At 42.6% G+C, this 24,529-nt stretch overlaps 1 protein-coding gene across 8 annotated transcripts in view; it reads right to left on the bottom strand.

Moving 5' to 3' along the window:
• vps13d (vacuolar protein sorting 13 homolog D) overlaps positions 1-24,529 on the bottom strand; it is a 65,678-nt gene that overhangs the window by 26,426 nt on the left and 14,723 nt on the right. For 7 of the 8 annotated variants that reach the window (XM_067591157.1, XM_067591159.1, XM_067591156.1 and 4 more), the window contains exons 14-38: positions 22,491-22,621; positions 22,325-22,376; positions 21,128-21,307; positions 19,989-20,119; positions 19,774-19,906; positions 17,394-19,667; positions 17,107-17,258; positions 14,496-15,551; positions 13,091-13,181; positions 12,837-12,963; positions 12,553-12,733; positions 11,804-12,028; positions 9,533-9,686; positions 8,981-9,197; positions 8,261-8,432; positions 7,319-7,434; positions 6,318-6,542; positions 5,897-6,195; positions 3,859-3,992; positions 2,625-2,780; positions 2,006-2,183; positions 1,181-1,255; positions 861-1,061; positions 452-541; positions 55-195 (exon numbers count right to left, since the gene is read on the bottom strand). In XM_067591157.1, coding sequence (XP_067447258.1) covers positions 55-195; positions 452-541; positions 861-1,061; positions 1,181-1,255; positions 2,006-2,183; positions 2,625-2,780; positions 3,859-3,992; positions 5,897-6,195; positions 6,318-6,542; positions 7,319-7,434; positions 8,261-8,432; positions 8,981-9,197; positions 9,533-9,686; positions 11,804-12,028; positions 12,553-12,733; positions 12,837-12,963; positions 13,091-13,181; positions 14,496-15,551; positions 17,107-17,258; positions 17,394-19,667; positions 19,774-19,906; positions 19,989-20,119; positions 21,128-21,307; positions 22,325-22,376; positions 22,491-22,621 — 6,891 coding nt within the window. The remainder of the gene's footprint in view (positions 1-54; positions 196-451; positions 542-860; positions 1,062-1,180; positions 1,256-2,005; positions 2,184-2,624; positions 2,781-3,858; positions 3,993-5,896; positions 6,196-6,317; positions 6,543-7,318; positions 7,435-8,260; positions 8,433-8,980; positions 9,198-9,532; positions 9,687-11,803; positions 12,029-12,552; positions 12,734-12,836; positions 12,964-13,090; positions 13,182-14,495; positions 15,552-17,106; positions 17,259-17,393; positions 19,668-19,773; positions 19,907-19,988; positions 20,120-21,127; positions 21,308-22,324; positions 22,377-22,490; positions 22,622-24,529) is intronic. The other variant, XM_067591160.1, reaches the window with a different exon arrangement.

Genomic DNA, 24,529 nt, shown 5'->3' with positions numbered 1-24,529 from the left:
TTCAGCTCTGTCCAGGAAGCTGTACGTGTTTGTTTACCTGCAGCCTTTACTCACCCAGCAGGACAGAAGTGATGTTGATGTCCAGTCTCTGCTTGGCTCTTACTCCCATCTTCAGACGTGGAGGGTGGAGACGGCCGGCCGCCTGCTGCTGCCAGGACAGGAAGCAGGGCCAGGGCTCGATGAAGGGCTCCCAGCCTGGAGAACACACATAAAGATGTGAGTTATAAAAGCCTTCAAGGATCTTAAACTAATCATCCATCACTTGCCCCAATGATTACTACTCTGCTGCTTTAAACTGATGTCGAAACTGTATGACGGTGACACTCCAACTTCAACACACTCACCGTTCAACATCTTATTGTTGAGAAATGCTGTTTTAGGTTTTAATCTGTCTGAAACACAATAAATACACATCACTGCATGTTTTAATGCTACCAGTGACTCTTCTCACCTGACAGCTCTCTGTTGTAATAGTCTCCAGACAGAGTGAAGCTGGCGTTGCCTTCCTGGGTGGAACCGATGCGCTGCAGCACATACAGCCCTGCAGTGACACACACACACATCACTATCAGGCTGACAGACAGGGTGTTCATCAAGGTCCTGGATATGTCATTTATTGCTAAGCTGTGATTCATAATGATACTGGTCTGTCTTTTCCCCTGGCATACTTGGAGTGATTTTTCAGTTTTTATGATTATTTTTGGGTGTTTTTCTTTATATGATAGAATATAATGAATAAAGACACATGCTATATGTTTGAAGTAAACAGAGGAACCGCTTAATCTTTCATAATTACAACCAGCTGTCAGTTAAAGTGAAACTACTTCCCAATATTCTTGAGGTGAGTCATGTGTACTTACTGGAGAAGGTGAGCTCAGCCAGCGGGATGTCACAGTCCAGACAGTCGTCTATGAAACAGATGCAGACGCTCTCTGCCTTCACCTCCACCCCAGACAGAGGAGCCGAGTGGCTGCTGGAGCCAGAGTCAGTTCTGGCTCTACGATGGCCCGCGATGTTCTCAGCGTTCTCCAGCAGCCACTTAGCAGCCTGGTCCAGCTGGCCTGAGACACACACACACACACACACACACAAACTAGTCAGTCTTTATACAGGTTTTCATTAAATAATGGTGAAGACTTTGTCACCAGGTGTGGAGAACCGTGTTAAAGGTCTGACTCACCTTTACAGTGGATCAGAGCTCGTTTGCAGTCGTCTTTCTTGAAACCAAGTTCTTGTAAATGAGTCAGCTGACCCTCTGTGGAAACAAATCAAATCATCTGAGAACAGTAACCATCAACACAATAACAGTCATACAGTGGTTTGTAGCAGCAGCCCTGCGGGGGTCATCAAATATTAAACAAGAATAATAAATATAATATATAAACTTGGATTTATTTTTCAGCTATCCCTTGAAATGATAAATAAACTGTGAGTCTGAGGAAACTAGACAGGACGTCCTGGAGGGACGTAACAAACTCCAGCAGCCACGTCAGTCTGGAGCAGCTCGGAGGCCTCTGAACGCAGCGCAGCATGTCTCTCATAGACTAGAACCATGTTCAGCCATCACAGTGTTATAAAACTACAGCTGTGGAGACACATGTTTCTGGACAGTTACTGAATAAAATACTGAAGGAGAATTTAAAATATTTTAAACAGACACCGATGATGATGATGATGATGATGATGATGATAGTATCTGTAGCTGTGGAAGAGCAGCATGTTGCTGAACAGAAAGTTTTTTCAAGTTCATGTTACTGACTCATTTTAAAATCTTTAAAGTCCCAACCGGCGGTCCTGAGCGCCCCCTGCTGACAATAGACTGTAACAAATGTGCAGCAGGGTGACACACATATGAAGAGCTACTAGTGTAACTGTAACTGACCAACAGGACTACAAACAGACTCTTCAGAATGTGTCCAACTAAACCATCTTGACATTTTCTGGACACCGATAATATTTGTACTTTTGATTTGATTCTTTTTTGGGAGGAAACATCTTTCCATACCTATGAGGGCCTGAGTCTTCTGTCTGAAGCTGTCTTTGGGTGGAGCAGCTGGTTCAGTACTGGTGATGTCAGAGTCAGAGGATGGTGGCGTGCTGGCGGTAGGGATGGACTTCGCTATGGCCAAGAAGAGCTGAATGTCGTTGTAGGACAGCCTGATGTCCAGAGCAGGAAACTGGATCTGAAACCAGTTTACATGACAAAGTCACTTCACTAGTAATGGGAGTACTGGTCATCCTGTGAAACGGTTGTATGTCAAGTCAGAGAAAAATACTGGAGTGACATCACCTGCTATGTCAGCCTGATTATATTATAGATATTATATTATATGTTACAAGGTGCAGGTGTGGAGTTTAAAAGATGCAAACATTTACAGTCAGGGAGAATTTAATGAAACACACGACTGAGTTGTATGATGGGTTTCAGAGTTTGAGCCCCTTTCAGGCCTGGAACATGTAACATTTCTGTTAAACTGATGACTTTTTATCATCAGACAGAGACTTTTACACTAACACTCATGTAATAGAGCAGAATACAGTCAGTGTAGATTTATATGCTATTCTATTGTTTGATCCCAGTTCTCCACAGTGACGGTCACATGCTGCACATCTGAACTCCTGACCTCCAGCAGCGGTGGGATGTCCTCCACATTGAAGGCGTCCAGTAGACCTGAGCTGCTTTGGTACGTGGGGCTGCCACACAGCTCCACCTGGACATTGACCGGGTCGATGATGGACAGCGCCGTCTCCTGCTCACTGCCAAGCCGACACGAGAACACCTGGAGGGGACGAGACATCTCTGAGTCAAAGCTAACAGTGTTGTGATCTGGACGTTTGGTGAGCTGTTAGTACTGCTGCAGGTTGTAATAATCCCACATCACAGACTCAACCCACAAGTTGAGCTGTGGTTGTACCACATTTACTGCTGGTGGCAGTTTTATCAATAGCAATAGTGCTATTTGCAGAAGTAGCAATAATACAATTAGTCGTTTCAAGTTTAGCAATAATAGGATGTAAAAACGCAGTACAAGTACAACTAGTACTAGAGTAATGTCACTAGCAGCAGTGAGTTGTGTTCTGGTTCCCTCCAGCAGGAACCTGGCAGCTCAAACATGATGTTTTATAGAAACTCCTTAGTTTTTTTGTTTGTAAATAAACTCTGTCATGGTTCATTTTAATAGGCTACACTCATCACACAGAACATCATTAGATTGTCAGTGACTGATCTAACATTTAATGAAGTGATTGATGGGATCTGATCTAAAGATTTCTCTGACTTTCTGTACTTAGAAGGAAACTTTTCGACTTGACTGCAGCTATTTGTCACTTTCCTGCTGCAGCCGCCTGATCTTGTCCTTGTCCAGTTCATCTCAAACTAGCCTGCTGACTGCACCTGAGAGATGGTGTCCAAGATTACAAAAAGCCACTCGCTCTCTCTCGCTGGGCAGCTGCAACCTCTCGTCAAGGTCTCCTCAACAAAGCCGAGGTTTTGACTTTCATTCTTTACATCAACACTTTTACATAATTTGTCACAAATCTACAGTAGATAACAAAATAAACACAAGGCTCATGTAAATCTAACACTGCCCCCTCATGTGGAGAAGCAGTAATATCATGGTTATATATATATATATATATATATATATATATATATATATATATGGTTCTTACATAACTTAAAAGAATTAAACAAAACATACAGCCTGCATTTCCATCGAGCTTAACAGCCCCCCCGATGAAAGATCCTGTAAAAACTGACCCATGGTTGAACATAATTGCTGACCCTTGACATAAATGATATCAGTACAGGAAGTAACAGCCTGAGTAGTCATGTTGTATGCAGGTGAGTGATGTCACCTCTATTCCAGCGAGGCTGCCAGAGAAGGGTCTGTCCAGCAGTCGGGGTTTGTAGGTGAGGACAGTGGTGCCTTTTAGGATGATGGCGTTGGTATCCAAACAGGACGAGTCCTCCACAACCACAAATTCTGTACCTGAAGACCAAAAGACAATTTCAGGCTTTGCATTTAAGAGGTCATATAAAACAACAACAACAATAACAACAACAACAACAAATAATTAGTCAACCTGTGTCTGTATCTGTCCAGCAGGTGGCAGTGATGTAACATCACAACTCAGATAACATGACGTCCCCTTTCTATGTGCTGAACAGTACAGTCAACTAACTGTCTCTAAGAAGATGTTTGTTTACTTAACAATTCCTTGTTGTTAGATTATCAGTCTTTTATAATAGTCCTTTGTGCTTTTATCATGTTTCAACGTCAACAAACAGTATCTCATTTTCAACAGAAAAATACTTTCTTCAGATTTTTTCCCATTCAGATGAATAGTATTTTAACTCAACTTTATGTTAAACTCAACTTATCAAAGTCCTCCAGGTACCTCGGAGGGTGGCCGAGCACTTTACAGCCATGTTGATGATACGGTAGCTAGTCTACAGACCAACGGAGCAGAGAAGAACACTTGGATCTCGCCTGTCAGACACTTCCAGAGTGTAAACTGAAACACACCAGAGCCGCTGAGCACCGTCAGTCACCTGCATTTCTATTGCAGTCTGTGGTCACCTTTAGCCATCTTGACAGTGGAAAATAAATGCTCATACATAGCAGTGAAGGCACCAAAGGGCAGATTTTATTACGAGGATATTAGGCATGACCTTCAGGAATGATTTATTCTGGACAGGCTCCACAATATGGAAACAATCCAGGAAGATACTTGTTATTTAATGTTATTTAATCAAGCGGGTAGCTTGAAGCCAATGCAGAAGCGACTTAAACCTGCATTTTCTCTAATGGCCAGCAGGGGGCGACTCCACTGCCTCCAAAAAGAAGTCTGATTGTATTGAAGTCTATGAGAAAATGACCCTACTTCTCTCTTGATTTATTACCTCAGTAAACACTTTCCTAATGAGTTTATGGTCTCAATCACTAGTTTCAAGTCTTCTTCAACACATCATAATGTCCATTGTGTAAATTATGGTCCCATTTAGAGGAAAATAGACGATAAAGCAGCGTATGCTTTAGAGCGTGGCTACGTTGTGATTGACAAGTTGGACCCTGGGGGGCTCCTCCCCAGCTCCACACTCTCGTCCAAATATGGTCACTTCTGGCTTCAGAAAACCAAGATGGCGACGGTCAAAATGCCAAACTTGAGGCTTCAAAACGGGAGTCCACAAACCAATGAGTGACATCAATGGGTGACGTATTTCACATTTAATCATATGTTTTTATATCAGCTGACAGAACAGCAACAGTCTGACACTTAAAGTCTCTGAAAATGTTCTCAGTCAGCTCTCGACTTTGAGTGATGGGGTCCTACATGGATCCATCATTTTCTGTTCTAGTTCTTTCACATAAGAGAATTCTGTATTTATTTATTTATTTCTCTCAGCTCTTCCCACTTGTTTGAAAAAGATGATGTCATGTACAGTACCGGTCAAAACTGGTTTTGTACGTCTGAACTTCTGACCTTTAGCTGCTTTATGCTTTGTAATACCAACATTAAGCGCATCAGTTCCAATTAATCAAATTACATTAATTACCATTAAGTTTGAGTTGGACCACGAGTCTGTGGACTGTACACAGTATTTAATGTATTTGCACCACTTTCAATGACAGTAAAAACAATGAAAACTATTTAGGAGTTGCTGTTTATGTTGCAGGAGCCTCTGACTATGTAGAGGTCACTGAATATGGTGATAAATGAGAGATCAACAGCATTTCCTCTTTATCACTCTCCGACGTGGGCTACACACTCTCTGAGGTGGGCTATTAATTTGCCGAAACCAGGTGACTACCCGCCTACCTCAGCAACCCACTGGATTGGTCACTTTCTAGACTAACTTCGTCTTCTCAGTGACTGATCATCCCTCTCTGACCTGTGACGTTGATCTTGACCTCCAGGCAGTGGTCCTGGGTCACCGGCACCGTGGACCTCTTGGTGACCACACCACTCTTGACTGTTTTTGGCATGACGGCCCCAGTAGCGGTGATGGTAGTGCCAGAGCCCGAGTCAGTGCTGGTGTTACTGGGCCAGCGCTGACGAGTCTCAGCACCACCCGATGCCTTCTCCGTCGGCAACCGCAGGAAGTCCCGCACCAGCTGGAGCCAGTCGAAGATGAGAAAGACCCTCAGGTTGTTGAGGACCATCGTGAAGCTGGAGGAGTCACGCGTGGATCTGCAGGAAGAGCGAACAAAACTTACATAACTAACGGTTTATTAACATGTCGTAACTATTTCTACCGATGTCTGACAATGTTCCATGTGCCAGAAAATTCAAATTCAAAACTCCAGTGATACCTGTAATGCAGTTCCAGCTGCAGTGATGCCCGGTTAGTGCCGGTTTTGGAGGGCTGGAGGATGCAGTCAAAGACATTGTGCCTGGCCCCATCAGCTCCACTGGTGGTTTTGTTCGGCCCAGTGCAGCGAGTGTCATATGCCAGCAGTGAGTGAGACACCAGGTTGACAGACTTGGATCCGTTGGAGAAACTCTCAAAAAGCAACTTGGATTTCATGAAGTCAAACCTGAGCATGAGAACAAATACAAAACTAAAATCGGAACATTTTTGCAAACACTGACAATAAATGTTCATCAATTCCCTTTACTGGTGTGGCAATGTTCAAAGTTCAATAAACTGTAATTACATACAGTAACTGCAGAGGATTGCAGCAGGCCTTACTTTCTCTCATATTGTTAAACCTCAATTAAAAATCTAACTCAGACTGCTGAAACCTCATATAAGCTTCACATCACCTTTTAACTGACTGTGTGGACACACTGTGGATTTTGGCCTCCATCGCTTACATTAAAGCACATTTGAAGGATCTTTTAATATCCAGTATGAACAGGAGGAATGATTACAGCGAGGAAAACCTCTTTCTCTGTTCATATGGACAGCTGACTGCTGGTTTAAGATACGCTTCCTTTAAAGATTAATGTATCAGCAGCTGAAAAGCTTGTTTCTGCTGACCACTAGTGGCTTTACTTTGACCTTGCTGCAGTGATGTAGATGTGTATTCCAGGGTCGGGTTCAGGTAGAGCAGAACTCACTTCTAACCAAACCCATCAATGACGCTGGCTGCGGTCAGTGGTGAAACAGATCTGACACTTATAAGCAGAAAGGACAGTGAAACACTGCTTTTTAGCCTGATGTTAAGTTACTCTTTAAGAGTTCACCTGCCTTAAACATACAGTTTATAGCAGTGAGATTCCTTTTGTGGCTGCTTTCCAGAGTGCATCATATATAAATAATGCATATAAAATGTTTTTATAGGGCTCTAAGAAGACAGAGACGGCCAACCTTGCTAGTGAGTGTTTGTGTTTGCTGGCTTTGGGGCTGTCCAGGAGCTCCAGACTGACGTCCATCATGTCCACCAGGAATGTCAAGTTGGTGTAGACGTCTCCACTTAACACCGTCTGAAGAAAAACAACATCAGAACTAGGACATAAGGGGAACTATTTGAAAATGAGGAAAGAATTACAACTATCTCATAAAATAGACAAGAATCATTGATCAAGCGACAGAGAGGTATAAAATACCCCATAAATATATTAATATATTGTGAACTAGAAGCTCTCTGCGGGCCACTTTCTGCAGCTTGTTTTTAACAAAACTTTAGAAACGGCTGATGTACCTGTATGATATCAGTTAAAAATATAACGGGCAATAACATCATAGTAATCTCCCTGCAAAGAGTGAACAGAATGTCCTGTAGAGTACTTATCTATAGGATATCTCTCATCATAGCTGACCAAGCCAGCAGGCCAAGTGGTTTGATTCTGGCAGTGGACTGTTGCTGCATATCACTCTGGGCTCAATTTTTGTAGCGGCACAACAACCAGCAAAAGCAGCACTATGCCATGTTAGTATTTTCTTTGTCTGTCTGTGTTGTATTTTGGTGCCGCAGAGCACACGATGCACAGGTGGAAGGAGAGGCACAAACAGGTGGGAGACTGATGCAAGTGAGGCAGTGCAAAGCCAGCTGTTGTATTTTGGTCCTAGACTTTGCGCCGCTACTAGAACCACATCTGTTTCTAGCACAACGTCAGTCTGCTGCCAATCTGGTGATTTTATCAACAATAGCAAACTAAATACTTGCTGCAAATGTGCTGCAATAACTGATTAATGCTTAAAATATAAATTAACTATTTTAATGAAACATTCTTCAACCAGTAGATGTGATTAAATTGGTATAAAACATCATTTTTAATGCTGCGTGTGTGTGTTTGTCCGATTCCTCACATAGGTGCTAGGGTCCTGCAGGTTGTAGGGTCGCAGGAATTCTTCAACAGGCTCTCCCAAGTTGTTCTCCAGCAGCCCTCTGATCAGCTGGTAGTGCTCCAGGTCCAGACAGCAGTGTACTGACGACAGGCTGCCGTGTATGGACATGTCAGGCACTGCATGGCTCAGCTCCCTGAGAACATCAAGGAACACAAGACTGAGTCTGAAGAAGGTCATAAGGTGCACTCATACTATATGCATGTCATACTGGGGGTTTGGTGGCTCGGGGTGCAATGACAAAAAGTTTTCTTTGAAAAGGTGCTGTGGTCTAAAAAAGTTTGGGAACCAATGCTTTAGACACAGAGATGCTAAAGACAAAATACTATAATGACCTGAATACTTTGTACAATGGACATAAAGCTTCAAGCTAGTTTAGCTAATACTAAACTGACCCAATAGGAAAAAAATAAATAAATATACAGATATGACATAAATGTGTCCACCTATGAATAATGTCATCCCCTTCATGGTCAGTTTTTAAAATATGTATCACCTTCTTTTGATCTGTATATGTAGCGCTCAACTAAGGGAGCCAGTTTTAAAATGCTGCAACATAGTGGTGACATGATCATTACTGCCATTTTTAAAACAAACGCACAGACGTGTTTAAGATATTAAAATTGATGGATGAATAGATGGAAACTATACTATAAATATCTGCTGATATAAAGCAGGGGTTACTTGTCCAGGTTGCGTTCCACTTTAAGCTTGAGGCGGCAGCAGTCTTTCAGCAGGTTGTCTCCAGTGCGACGGACAGAGTACGAAGGGAAGATGAGGTCTGAGGATTCAGGAGGGTTACCAACACTCTCCCAGGGCTGACAGGGCAGACGCTCTGCAGCAAAGATATCCATCTCCTGCAGGTCCAGGGCGATGCAGTCCAACAGACACACATGGTCTTCTAATGAGGAAAGAACAGAACATGTGGCACTAACAGCTACTGTATTTTAATGATCTTTTTTTAAGTACAAGGTACATAGGTGGGGTAAGTGAGAGAGGGATTGCAAGAAACAAGGGTCCTGACTTTTTCTGAAACCTGGAAGACTCAGTTCAGACTGCATTCTTTGGTTTAATTTGTTAAGAGATGTTCCAGGTGATCCTGGTGGCTCGGTGTTTCAAAGCAGGTACCTTTGCCTCTTATCATCATCGACATGCACAAGTTCAGATCTTTCAACTCTATTAAGTACTTGCAGATGCAGCATATTGGTTTCTTTCAAACTCCCCAGTGAAGCTAACCTAAGCTGTAAGGGCCATCCTCCTCAGGGGCCCTCGCTGGGTCTGGGGGCTGTGGCCTGCCAAGGGTGAACCCTGTCGAAGAGCTGGAGCTGGAGGGGGATGTCCTGGGCTTCTCCTGCTCACTATTCCTCCCTGCTGCACTCCGGACACGTTCCTTTTTCCAACAGAGAAGAAAAGAAGAGTCATACACATGAAGTTAGCAATATGATTATTACATACACACAAAGCAAGATTATCACTTTTCAAAGGGGGCTAAACAAACTAAAACAACATAATTTATCAAGGGGGTTTGATATGGTTTTGATAAATAGTATTGATTCAGTTTCCATGCTGTGTTTTACTACTGGAAAGACCTTACTAATCCCTCATCACTTCAAAAGCATTGTCAACTTCTTAACAGTGGAGGACAGTGCTAAAACTCAGTAATGGATCAGGTGGGCTGGGGCATGTGGGTAAAGAGAACAGGTATTTCAATGTTGATAGCTCACTAAATTCCCCTTTTAAAAAAGCAATAACTCAATGACATTATACCTCATTTCATCTCCTAAACCCGAAAAAACAATTCAACACACCTGTGACTTAATGTTTTTTTAGAAAGTAATTACTTGAACTATTATATTGCATTTTTGAACATTCTGATCCAAAACAAAGACATTCTCAATGACAGCAAAGTAAAATTCAACAAACACTGATATTTTAAGATCAAACTGTATCAAAACAATACACCAACTTTTGCCAGTAAGCTTATCACTACATATAGTACATGACGTAAGGATTCACAATATGCAGATGATCTTCTGCTATACATTTCTAACCCAATGTCATCTCTCCCAGGGATGCAAGATCTTATTACTTTCTCCTTTTTCAAGTGGTTAACTATGGGTATAGAAGTTCACAAAAATGTCTCCCCTTTTTTAAAAAGCATTGCCATCTGAAACATCAGATGTGTTGGTGCACAGGAGTCATACAACCAAACATGATCGAGAAGCTTAGAAAGTTGGTGTATTCTTTTAAAAAATACATGCAACACCTGTTTAACTGAACGCACAGCCCGTCACAAAACCAATCACAAACAGACAAACTGCAAACCAGGGCTGGACAACATTTCATCACAACTACACTCTCAAATACTGTCATCTGTCAAATGTGTAAGTGGGAAAGTTTCTGGCACACTGAAAGATGGTATAAGTTAAAAGTGTAAGTGAAATCCTTTTCCACACCAAAGCAGAACATGCGATTGTACCTTGTAATGGGATGGATCCTTGTATGAATGTGCATGCAGTATAAAATTCTTCACAGACAACAAAAGATGCAGATGAAAGACCAACACAACATTTACCTTGTGTTCTCCTTCCAAAATACACTAAACTACCAAATAAATGACAGCATGAACAGGGTCCCGTTTCTATTGAGGGCTGATCATGGTTTCGACATTCATATCTACATATCACACATACTCATGTAGAAATATCTGATCTCCGTCAGGCGTAAGCGATTGGCTGGGCTAAAAACAAGTCTGTTGCAGGCCACATTCTGGCCTTTGTCATGGCTCAAAAACTGTCATCCACAGAAAAGTTTGGTCTCATCTTGAACCGGAGCATCTGATCCACTTAAGTTAAGTACGATACGAGGTGAATAAATCCCTGTTTTTGTTAGTGCTTTGAGTTTTACTATGAATGAACAGTGTGGTACAAATTAGTATATTATTATTTGTTATTTATTATGTGCACTGAAGGTTTCAAGTTTCCACATTACACTTATATAAATTATATACTGGCTCTCAATTGGCTCCAAACTTGTGATGTCACAAATCCTGCTCGTAGGTGCGCCCCTTAAACTCAGATTTAAGACTGGCAAAGAAAACTTTGCTTCATCAGTACGTGAATGTGAAATCAGCCTTCTGGTATCAAACTCTGCACATTCTGTACAGTGAAGCCCAAACATCCAACTGAGGGAAGGAGAGGGACTTTAAACCTTGTGTAAATAACAGTGCAACACAACTAAAGACAATTAGAGAAGTTGATGAGGTTTAGTTAGTAATTGCAATTTCTGGTAAACAATCAGGCAGTGCTGTATTCATTGAGCATTTCAGATATATAAATATATAAACACACTGCTTTTCCAGGGAGTCAGGCTCGTGTGCTGATAGTCTCAAAACCCAAGTGGCATGAGGCAAACCTGTATTTTTAAAACTTGGGTACTACCATGCATAAACGAATGCAGTGATATTAGGCAAAATGCTAGAATGGATGAATGGGCAGTGTGACTCACCAGAGAAGGGAAAAAGGCATGTGCCATGGTGAGTTTCTCTACCTTGTCTTTCAGCGAGAAGGTTCCATGAGCCCCAGCGGGCAAGAAGCAGTTCTGCACTCTCAGCTGGCCCAGGTTCGCCACAATGACCCTTGGTGAACGTGAGCTTTCCGGGATGAGAATAACCGGGGCGCCTGCCTCGATATCCAGCAGAACCCTTGATGCCCGCTGAGGATGGTCCCGCACCTGCAGGAAGAAACAGGAAACAGAGGGTGGAAAGAGTTGAGGACAGGATTTAGAGGAATGATAAGAAGAGAAAGTGAAATGGATTGAGAGCAAAGAAGAAAAAGCAGAAAAAATTCAATTTAGACAATGAGTTGAGCAGGAAACAGCTGAGAAATCATTCATATGTAAAATACATAAAAATATTAGAACTGCAACAATTAGCTGATTGACAGAAAATTTATCGGCATCTATTTTGATGATCAAAAAATCGTTTTACTTATATCTATTTATATCTAGGAAAAATGCCCAAAAGACTCAAGTTAAGCAGTGGTTGAGACCAGTCAGCGACCCACGAGGATTCTCATGTGATCTCAAGAATTCAGCTGCCTCACAAGGTAAAAATGTAAGATGGTGACAGACAAATGGTTCATCCAATCACTTCCCAAGTACTTTTTGAAAGTGTCTGCCCTTTTCCAAAGAGTTTCCAAGGACGACTTCTCAGATAGTTCTGTGTAATAAACCATCTGGTGCGTCAGGTTACTCACAGCCTGGCCCTCCATTGCAGCCCTTTGCCTGCCTAGGACATCCTGTAGCTGGGTGAAGTGCTGAATGAAGGCCACCACCTCGGCCTGGAAGCGCTGGGTGTGGACATACTGCACTGAGGCCATCTGCAGGGACACCTTGATGTCACATTCCCGCTCCAGGTAAGGATCAGGCAGGCCATACCTGAAAGGACGAGAATACAAAGGTGACCAAAAGATGACAATCGTCCCATGTTCTTCAGTATCTTGCTGAGTATTTTTTCTATTGAAAATACTGTGATACATACTTCTGGATGTTGAAAATGAGGGCCTCCCCTCCTCGTGTGGTGAAGCGCTCTCGGTAGAGATCCCCATGTGGGGTCAGGTCACTCAGGGACAAACTTCCTAAACTGCCTTGCAATGCCAGGTTACCATCTGAAATATTAGACATAATGTGATAACATTCAACCTCAGACCATGAATGGTAGCAGGAGTCAACCTTTTCACATAAAAGAAAATGATTTTATCTTAGAAAAGTCATTTTGAAGGTTTTCATACATACCCAACATTTCCAGATGAGCAGATAATTTAGACACACTAGCTCTGGCAAGCTCATTGAGTTTCTTGTTCAGCACAAGAGACAATGAATGAACCTGAGAATGAAAACATGGGCGAGTTTAGTCATCAAACATGGTTTTTTTTATTGATGTTTTCAAACTATTATTGTTTTTAACTACTATTGTGGTGTGTTTCAAAAGTAGAGTCAGTGATTCTGCAGAAAGATTGTTCAAAACACTTTTTGTCAAATTCAGCAAATATCTCCTCACAGTCCACTAGCTGTCCTTCCTGTATGTGTTCATACTCAGCCTTGGCTCTGTAAATGAGAAATAAACAAAATGGCTTGGAGCGAGCCACACAACACTATTCCAGCCAATCAGCAGGGGGCGTTGGTGCTTGTGCACAGGACAGGGAAGTCATCAGAGCAGCTGTCTGTGTGAGGACATGACTCACAGGAGCTGCAGCTGACGGACGGCTGACAGACGGCTGCTTGGACAGAGACACTGAACACAGGTCGAGTGAGAGGTGTGGAGGCCACAGAGAGGTGGAGAGTGTGGACGGACTGCTGTGCTCACATGAGATAAAAATTTTTTTCCACCGTGATAAAGTCTGAGAGCAACAGAAGTGACTCTATGGCCAATGCATCGCTCTGGATTCCACCAATTTCTCTTTTGGTTGTTGCCATGGCAATATGCGGCCATGAATTTGGGGGGCAGAGCTTCTGAAGGAGCATGAAGAGAAGGGTGTGTTTGTTTGGGTGTTTAGTTCAAATATCAACGATCTTTCTCCAGAATGACTGACTCCTTTAAGCACTTATTTTTTATCAACGCTGTGTCTTGGGAGCTGCACTATAATTTTGTTTTCTTGAACAACGACAATAAAGCTGATTCTAATCTATTAACTATTCACTTCACCACTGATTCTTAAAGCTTTACCGAGAATGACAGATAGAGAATCAAAATTACAATTTTTCCAGAGAAAAGTGTGAACATTTTGCATAAGTTATTACCTGGCCATCTTTGGTATTTATTAAATATTTCATGGCAATCTATCTCCATGTTTTCATATAGTTCACTGAAAAAAAACATCAATCAGCTGTTGCACTAGAGGAAAAGTCAGAGGATCACCACAGGCATTAGGATCCATCCTCTACAGCCAATGAATGTCTGTACAAAATTATATAACAATCCTTCAAATAGTTGATTAGATATTTCAGTCTGCCCCACAGCGGTCGATGGATCAACCGACAAACTGACTTTGTCATCGCTGGAGCAATACCACTAGTGTGGCTTATTAACAGAAATATTTTAATTCAGTATCTACAACAACATTTGTCTCTTCTGTAAATGAATTACAGCAAACTTGAATCATACTATTTGTTCAGCCCGGTTGTTGGTCCAGTGACCTACCTTAAGGTCCACTTTAGTGTTGACGACATCCGTTGCCTCATCCTCACACATGTCTGACTCATACAGAGGATGTCCTGGCACAGGTTGAGGTGACATAGTTGACAGCTTCACTGCATGATTATTGGCTGTGGAGCCAATACCAAAGAAGTCGAGGATAACCACCCAGGTCTGTAGTGTGATTAAAACGTCCAGACAGTTAAAGTCAACATCCACACTTCTTCCCACACTGCCGTAGCGTGTTTTGAATTCTGGGTGGTTCTGGTCCACCAGCAACACATTAATATGAACTAATGAGTCATCAAAGTCTGGGGGTGGCTGAGGGGAGGGTGTATGGTGGGTAGGGGAGGGCGGTGGAGTGCAGGGACAGTCCGGGTCCTTCTTGGATTTGCGACTGCTAGCTGAAGGGGTGCTGGGATGCCTCTGGTAGAGCTGGAAGACATTCTGGGCCTCCTCCACGTGGGCAGGCAGTGAGCGGGGCATCTCTGGGTACAAAGCATTGGATGATGATGGACAGCTTTGAGAAAGGTACTCCTTTGGACTAAAGGTGGAGGGCTTGGGAGCTCCACGGGACACCATCAGATGTTTGTACTTTGAGTCAGGGTTCTGCTCCAGGAGATCTTCCATGAGCAGTGAACGCAGAGCCAACTGGACTGCCAGTAAGTGAGGGTGGTCTTTGGTAAAGTCTCCCTCCAGGTCTTGGAAGCGCAGACTGACTAAGCCCTGGGACCCCTGAGTCAGGTCAGCACTGAGCTGGACCTGCAATTCCGCCACGTGTAAGGTGACTTTCAGCTGAGTGAATGAAGGAGAGTGAACAGTGGGTTTGTGAGACTGAAGAGGCAAAGGTGAGGAGAGCGACGAATGAGAGAAACTGATATGGGGAGGGTCCCTTGCAAACAGCCCTCCCTGGGGGTCAGGAAAGCGGTGAGGTCTGGTAGAGGAAGGAGTTGGTGGTGGGGGTGTGGGCGGTTGGCTGGGTGTGACCCGTTGCTCCTCAATCAGGGACAAGTTGTCCAGTGTCTGGAGTACTTGTTCATACACAGGCTTGCACAGGGACACCTATCACCAAAGAGTCAAATATTAATACAAGTAATAACCAGTCAAAATTTAATGTGAAAGCCCTGATTCACCTGCTCAAGCTGAAGGTGGGTGGAGCTTCAACTTGAGCAGGATGATAAGGGGGGATCTAAACTACTACTTGAAAAAAACAAGAGATATCAATTAAGCTTGGTCTGTAGAGGCCTAAACAGTGCTGAGCGAAGAACTCTGGTTACCAGTTTCTCAGAGAATCAACTTTAAAATACTACTATTTGTCCATAAAACACTGAACGGTTTAGGTCCAAGATACATATCAGATCTCCTGACCCGGTACGAACCCTGCAGACCTCTGACTTCAGCTGGTTCTGGATTACTGGTTGTTCCATCCATTAGCTTCCATGTTGGTCAAATGTGGAACAAATTGCTGAATGAACTAAGACTTAAGACGATGCAGACTACTTTCAAATCCAAGCTAAACACCTACCCATTTACCATTGCTTTTGTTATTTGCTTGTTTGTTTTATTGTTTTTGCTCACTTACTATTATTGTTTTTTATCATTTCTTTTTTGTGCTTTTGCTTGTGTACTCTGTGAAGCACTTTGGGTTGTCTTTGGGTATGAAATGTGCTATAGAAATAAAATTTCCGTGCCTCTGAGTAACCAAAATCATTTGTAGCAGGTTTACCATCGGTGTACATGGCCTTTAAACTCCCCGATCCCAGATCATATTCTAAGATAGTTGTAAGAAGGATGCTACATCTTAAGTTACTTTGACTTGCTATGTACATTAATCATAGTGTACATACTGTACAATTCTCAAATAGTGTCTGGGACCTTAATTTATATTAACTGAGAACCTTGCCTTTATTTGAAACAAGCTTATATAAGAGACATGTATTAATCCTTTATTTTCCTAGTATATTTTAGGAAGCAGCCTCTCTGTCTGCCTCACTGTAATGCAAACTCAACACTTCCTCTGTTTTTAGGTGTTGTCTAGATTAATTCAAAATAATGTACATTTCCACAACATTACCATACAACAGTTGTCATATCATTCTCACACTGTGTTGCTCTGAATTTCTCTTTTTACCAGACATACAGTTTTCACTCAAGAAATACTTCCAGTTGTTCACTTTGCTGTTTTTTTTCAGTGATAAGTTAATGTAAGTGATCCCAGTTGCTCAGTGGAAATAATCTCATTTCTAGTAGCCTTTTAATGTTAAACATCTGCAGGAAGTGTTGATCCTCATTGCTGGTACAACATTAACAGCAATGTGAAAAACGGCAAAGTAGAAGAAGTTAGAATTAATTAGTGAATAAAGACAGTACTTCTGTTCAGAAGAGTGCCTGTGAGCAGCAGAGCGCTGAGTATGACATGACTGTGTTGTTGTACTGATGGAATTGGTGCTGCGGTTTACTGAATTTACCTTGTGGCCTTTAAAGTAAAAGCAGATCCCTCTTTATTTTTTACGAGGCATTCATTGAGACTGAGACTGTTTTTGAGACGTAGCCATTATTTGAATACCAGCTAATATGTGAGAATTTACAGTATTGAGATGTATATATGAGTGTATACCTGAACAGGATTGACGAATTTTCCCTCAATTTTCAGTAAGCCTGTGCTCTTCCATGGCTCCTCGGTGGTGAGGAAGATAAACTGAGTATCTTCATCAATGGGAAGTTTCTCCAGGGTGAACTGTATAGTAGTGTCTTTCAATATATGGAAGGCTGGTGAAGAAAATAAATTATGTGAACTTGTGTCAAAAGCTGCATAAAAATGTATGCTTGCATTATTTGCATTACAAAGTACCTAGAATTTGGCATTTGTAATACGGCTATCCTTAACATTTGGGACATTCTCACCTTTTCCTCGGCTGAGGGATTCAAAGAAGTCATGACGTGTTAACTGTGGTTCATCCTGATTGGTGCTCCCATTGCGGGATGGTGACATGTTTCCAGCGTTATCCCCTCTGGGTGTCTTCTTCAAAACCAAATGACTCAAGTTGAGTGAATACAGCCGAATATCCTTTACCAGCACCTGTAGCCTCTCTCCTTCAGAATCTTGCCCAGTAACAAAATTGTGGATTGTTATGCTCCCCAAATGTCCGACCAATAGCTCAGGGTGTCCAGGTTTACGGGGAATGGACACAACTGGTGACTCAATGCTAATATTAAGAGTCAGCTTCACCAAGAATGTGTCTAAGGTGGATTTGGGTTCCTCTATGGGAATGTCCACTTCATCCTCAAATGGATAAGCCCAGCTCTGACTCTGAGTTCGACTTCTGCGTGAGGGAGTTTCAAAGAGTGAAACCATACCACTGTACTCTGCGGTCTTAGTGGCAAGAACTGTTGACACTTTGGTGGCGGCACTTTTCAACATGGAGCGGAAATTGTCTTCTACCTCATTGGCAGACAGACTCAGTTCCTTCAGGAACTTGGCTGAGTGGTTATAGTGCAAGGATGCCATTTGCAGTTCCAAGGAACACTCCCCTTGTGTTTTCTCCAAAAGGCGGAAATTTAAAGCTTCTGAGGGAGAACCTCCTGTGTCAGAAAGGAATGTTAATCCGCCAAGAGTTGAGGAGCTGTCCTCTACATTGCCAATGCTGACCACAAACTGGCTTCGGCCTCCTTCCTGGGTCAAGTCCACCAACTGCATAGACCCGAGTGATCCATTGATGTCCAACCGACTGCCCATGGACACATTGACCTTGGTGCCAGTGATACTGGCAGTAGCGATCTTCAACCCTTTCTTCTCAGCACCCAGGACAGTACCAGTGGACACGGTCCGAAGGAGAAGCAGGTTAAGGCGGTGGATCTCCACAGTTAGCTCTTTGTTCTGGTCATAGGTGGCCTGATATGTCTCTCCCTCTTCCTCACTGTCAGGTTGTGTTGTATGTTGTTGTGCTGACGATGCCCAGGTGCTTTCTTCTTTGGGGAAGGACTTCTGGAGGAACTTGAGTAGCTCCACCATTGTCTCAGGGTTGAGAATAATGTCCAAGTTATTGACCTGCATGCTTGTAACCTGAAGGGAGCTGTCCAGGTTCATAGAAGGGCAGTCTGAGCTCACAAACTGGTATTCAAGCTTAATTAGGGCTTCCTGGTCTTTGAGATAGGGACTGAGGGGAGAGATTCTATCCGTGGGCATACCAGAGTATGACTCAGTATGGTGGCCCTGATGTTCAGGAGATCTGCCATCAGGCGACACAGGGGAAGATGGCTGGCTCTCTCGGAGGCTGCCCGTGGGTATGTCAAAACTAAGATGCTTATGAGAAGCCACAAGGAGGTCGAAGTCTGAGCCATAGGTCTGTAAGGTGTCCACCAGCAGAAGACCATGGACAGTCAGGGAGACTTCAGCATCATAAGGCCGCTTGACGAAATGAGCATTTGTGCCAAATACCTTAAGAACAGATATGTAGCGGCCATCACTTTCCACACCGAGCTGCATGTAGTTAATGTTGAATTCAGCTAACAGTAGACGGGATTCCACCAGGACTTCCCGTGTGTGCTGTTCTAAAGTCATCACACTCTGTGTTAGGTTCTTGGCAGAACCCTGCAGCTTCCAAGAGCTGTCCTCCCTTTGAAAGATCTTGTCATGACGGAGGGTAAGAGGATCAGGTGACCTTATATTTGGGCCTTTCTCTTGGCTTTTGTCTCCTTCACTCACAGCTGGACTGCTTAGCCTTGCCAGACAACTCCTAAGGGCGGTCATCTTCTCAAGGTTGATATGAACCTTGAGGTCTGGTAGGGTTCCTGACAGCACGGCCCCAGGGAGTTGAGGGTCTGATGTGTAACGCAGTCTCTGCTCTAGCTGCAGCAGCACATTAAACTTTTCCACCACATGGGTAGGCCCTACTTCACTCTCTTGAAGATGTTTCCAGTTGTCCTTATAGCGACCAACCATTATCTGCAGGTCTTTAAAGGACAAGGAGTATTTTTCATAAAGCTTTCTGCTGTAGGCCTGTGTACTTTCAGGGGATCTGAGGCTGGGAAGTTCAGGGCTTTTGAGTCGCTCTTTCAAAGGCAGGTCTAGCTCAGGAGGTGGAGAATCTGGCGGAGTGGCGAGGGGTGTCTGGTACTCATCATCACTCATGTCTTCCCTTTCAGGTTGAGCAGCTTTTGAGCTGGCCTTACTGTCATCTTCAAAGAAAACAACATGTATGAGATGAGTAATAAACCTCAAAAGAATTAAGTTATTTTTGTGTATTTTCATATTATTTTTAGGTAAAAAACTTGATGATATTACCTTGAGAGTTTGTGAGAAGAATCCTGCCTAAATCAACAACAACTAACATCGGGTCTCCTGACTGGAAGTCATCAGGGAAAATCACCTGGGGTGCGCAGATGTCCAGTTTCATGGTCCAACGTTTACTGTTTTCCTACAGGAGCGAGACATCAGCAATATTTAGAAGTAATTCAACTGCCATTTCTTCATGTCATTATCCATTGAATCTCTCTTACAATAAATTCTCCCACGAGAAGCTGATCAATAGTTTGTCGGATCTCTGCCTTGGTCTGCATTTTCAGTTTGTTGTACTGCCTCCTGGCAGCCTCTGCCACTCTCAGCTCTAACTCTGACTGATAGCCGAAACCTAGGGAAGAAAAAATATTTTTAAAATCAAAAAATCTACAATGGTATTCTGATGTATTCATGAACAATCAAGATTACATGAAAAATATATGCAATAATTACTGTATATGTTACATCAATACTTTGTGAACCATGAAAGTTCATTGTTGAGATTGGAAAAAGTTTGATAAAAGTTTTATTTGTTTTAGTTACACAGTCTATTAATCCATGTGTACAATTTATTAATTACTGCACACAAATAGTTACACTGAGTGTATACATATCCACCCCATGATTTGTTTCTACCATACAACCCCTGGCGGGCTCTGTAGATTTTGGACACAACTTTGCCATACTGTTTAAGCCAAGAATATAAATCATCAAGTGGAATAATATATTTCCTTGACAATATCTTGCAGCACTGCATCACACTTAATCTGTTTACTCAAAGAATAACTTTGGATAAACTCTTGAATGAACCATTTACTGTTATTGTTCAGTGTCCATTTTTAATATTTGCTTAAGTTGCTTAAGCTTACAGTCACACACTTTTCTCCAATCTCCATTTCTCTGTTTAGTGTCGTCAGGTTAGGCTGAACCCATTGTTGCTAACTTTGGAGGTAACCCCCTTCACTCTTCCAGCAGATGGGGAAAAAACAGACGTGACTTTTCTTGGTCTTGAGAAGCTGCAGCATTTATTAACTGACACACTGTAGTCTGTATTGTACATTTACTGCCAGATTGACAACTTACTGTTAACCTTCACATCTGCTCCGCTCGCATTCACCGTCACTTTTCTGCCACTCACTCTCTCACTTAACCACTCACTCGCTTACACACTGCCGTATTCCTTAAACGATACACTACCAGTTCTCTTTATCAGTGCTGTTGTTCACCCAACCCTTACTTTATTTGTTAAATATATCTGTAGAAACAACACCAACTAACAGGTCACTCATTACCATTCAAACAAAATCTGTCAGCGCACCAACAAGGACAAAACATTGTAGTATGTTTCCTGCTGACTTACCTGAGGTGTGAACTCTTCCTTTATAGAAGAATTCTGTTACTTTTTTGATTGCTTGTGGGTTATAGATGATGTTCAATGGACTAGTGTTCACTTCCAGTCTTCTCTCAAACTTACACCTCACAGGGTTACGCTCATAAATCATTTCAAACACTGGTGGCGATGAGCACTCTGCATTGTATCCTGACAACACAAAAAGAAGACAAACATAGTATCTATTAAGAGACAAACTTTTCAGTGACACCTATAGGAAGCATGGTGCACTGGTACTTGTACTGCCTCAAAAACATGATTATTCCCAAATCCAACATGAACATGTAGACAAACATTGTAAACAAGACAAAAAGGCTGAAACTGTCATTACACCACACAATTTGAAAACGTTGGATGAAGTGAACATACTGATGATTCGTAATGCCTCCTACACAAGTTTGAACCATTTGTTGTCAGTCGAATCAGCAGCCTTTTCATACTACCCCACTGTCCACAGAGCAGCAAAGGAAAACAGCATGACAGGATACAAACTTACAAACCTGTCTTAACTTAAAAATACTGAAAACCTGGCTGTGATGGAAATCAATGAGGACGATGGTAAAGGGGGGCAGAATATCACAATGCATGCCCTGTTTTTGCACCCTCTTTTCTGCTCACCACTTCAGTGCTCCAAGCATTGGTGCTGAATGCAATGTATTATTATTGAACTATAACCAGGATGCACACATTTTATTTTGTGGACAGTTTACAAATCTGATGTTACACATGATATTCAAAGGCACTAAAACGTTACAGGTAAAACCTGAAGCTGATATAGGAGTTTAGTGTGGAGCAGCTGCTCTGCTGGGGTTCTTAAACTAAAAAAATACATTATTTCTCATAATTTTAGATGTGATGAAAAAGCAACAGTAATAATGTTGTGTATTTTTTAGAAATGAAAAATATCTATAGCTACAAAAAAGCAGTAAGCACAAGCACATAGTAAATAAAATAGCTTTCATGTTGAGTAAAATGCCGATATCACAACGGCTAACTGAGCAGAAATACTGATACACTGAAGAACAAAATCCCCTCTCTGAAGTCAATCTATTCCCAGTTATATACTGTAATGGCTCTAAGGTAGTTACAATGTCAGAGAAAATATAATTTACTATTGTTTAGATCAAGCAAATATTATCTGATAAATTTTAACAACAGAAACCTTACCGGAGCTACTGGACTGCCCAGACGGTTGATGAATGGCAACCACGACTTTGTCCTATAATTGATGGAAGACTTGATCAGCATGACAACATACAGCAGAAACTACTGTATATATCATATACTTATCTTTCATATTTTGAATCTCCGGCACACCTTTATTACTGCTTACCGTTTTGGGAGATACCAGAACAGGGAAGATGGTGCCTTGAGTGGTCAAGTCTCTCAGGAACAAACCACCCAGCTTAACAGACAGCAGGGAGGACTCGGAACGAGGGAGAGACTCCACAATCACCTTTACCCCTATGGAAGAGTCACAACAAACTCAATCAATCAGCACACATGCTCTGAGTCAGTTAGTAAGTATCATGTCAGCACATGGGACAAAAATAACAGAAGACCCATGCAGGGGAGTTTTTCTCTCCCGATAACAATTGTAAAACTTCAAATCGGAGTATCTGCTGATACTATACCTCACTGCATGGGATTCAAATGTGTTCATGAAATGCTTATTATGTAAGGTAACATAAGGCCAGGGATTGCTGTGGCACCAAACATTGAGCCAACAGTCATGACTGAAAGAATGAAACTGATAGTGAAAACACTCCTTTTCATAATACTATTAATAAAGAAGCTGTAGTTATTGTGGATGAGTCACTCAGACACTGTTGACATTGTGACAACTCAAGGAGAGAAAACATGTTGGTGCCTGTTATAAATATCTTGATGTTTGGTTTGATGAATGTCTTTCTTTTAAGCAACATACTGAAAATCTTCTCATGAAGAAGCTGAGACTGAAGTTAGGGTTTTATTTTAGATGCAAGTCCTGGTTTTCTCTTGAAGCCAGGAAAAGGCTGGTTGTTTCTTAGCAGTTCTTGATTTGATAGGCCAAAGATCAATGATCGACTTTTTAGTTGAGTCATCAGATCTGCAGCTGCATGTCTTGAACACTCAGGTAAAGAGACGAACAGAGCTGTCAACTGATCACCACCTGGTGGTGAGTTAGATCCGGTGGTGTAGGAGGCTGCTGAACAGACCTTGGAGACCCAACAGAGTAGTGAGGGTGGAGTCGGAACGTCTGGTGGAGGCCGCTGTCCCTGAGGTCTTGAACCTCAACCTCCGGAGGGAATTTGTCCTGCATGTTGGAGGAGGTTGGGGACACAGAATCCCAGTGGGCCATGTTCAGAACCTCAGTTGTGGAGCTGTGGAACGAAAGTCATTGGTGGCTGTTTGGGCGGCAACTTGAGAATCCACTGGTGAACACCAGCTGTGAAGGAGGTCATCAAGCTGGAGAAGGAGGCCTTTCAGGTCAGGCTGGCCCAGGGGTCTCCTGAAGCAGAGAGGTACCAAAGGGCCAAAAGGGTGGCAGTACAGGTGGTTGCTGAAGCAAAAACCCAGGTGTGGGGGTAGTTTGGGGAGGCAATGGGAGGACTTTCGGTTGGCCTCAAAGAAGTTCTGTCAAACCAACAGGCAACTCAGTCCAGGCTGATTTCAGCAGGGTTGGAGAACTGCTGACCTTGACTGAGGACATTGTCAGACGGTGGAAGGATCATTCAGAGGATCTCCTAAACCTGACCGACATGCCCTCTATGGAGGAGGCAGAGTTGGAAGCCTCACTCATATCCATGGCAGAGGTCTCTGAGGTAGTGAAAAAGCTCCTCGGTGTCAAGGCACTGGGTGTGGATAAGATTTGCCCTGAGATGCTGAAGGCTCTGGGCGTTGGTGGGCTGTCATGGCTGGCATGCCTCTTCAGTGTCACATGGGGATCAGGGACAGTGCCTGTGGACTGGCAAACCAGGGTGATGGTTCACATTTCCAAAAAACGGGACCGGAAGATGTGCTCCAACTATCGGGGGATCACACTACTCAGCCTCCCAAGTAACAGCGTGAAGTGTAAACTCAGCTAACACTTTATATGATAATCAAAATCATTGAACTTCCTGTAAATTGGTAAAACTGAAGCTAAGGGACAATGACACATGCTAGAGATGTTGGTAAAAAGGTGGTGACTTTGCCTCTGTTATATTTTGTTATTCCATATTAGAGAATGTTTATGAAATTTGCAGTATTAAGTTTTTTATATTAAAATGATGGAGCCTGAGCTGCTTTGGCTCTGAAAACAGGACATCTTGAGGGTCTTGCTGGTTCAACCACAACCTCTTGAATCTGTTTGAGACAGAGGATCTAACCTATTTGCAGTGGTCTTTGAAA

The sequence above is a fragment of the Thunnus thynnus genome, chromosome 6 (genome assembly GCF_963924715.1).
Source record: "Thunnus thynnus chromosome 6, fThuThy2.1, whole genome shotgun sequence".
Lineage (NCBI taxonomy): Eukaryota > Metazoa > Chordata > Actinopteri > Scombriformes > Scombridae > Thunnus > Thunnus thynnus.
The sequence above is the reverse complement of the archived record's forward strand: the minus strand, read 5'-3'. Positions and strand labels throughout refer to the sequence as shown.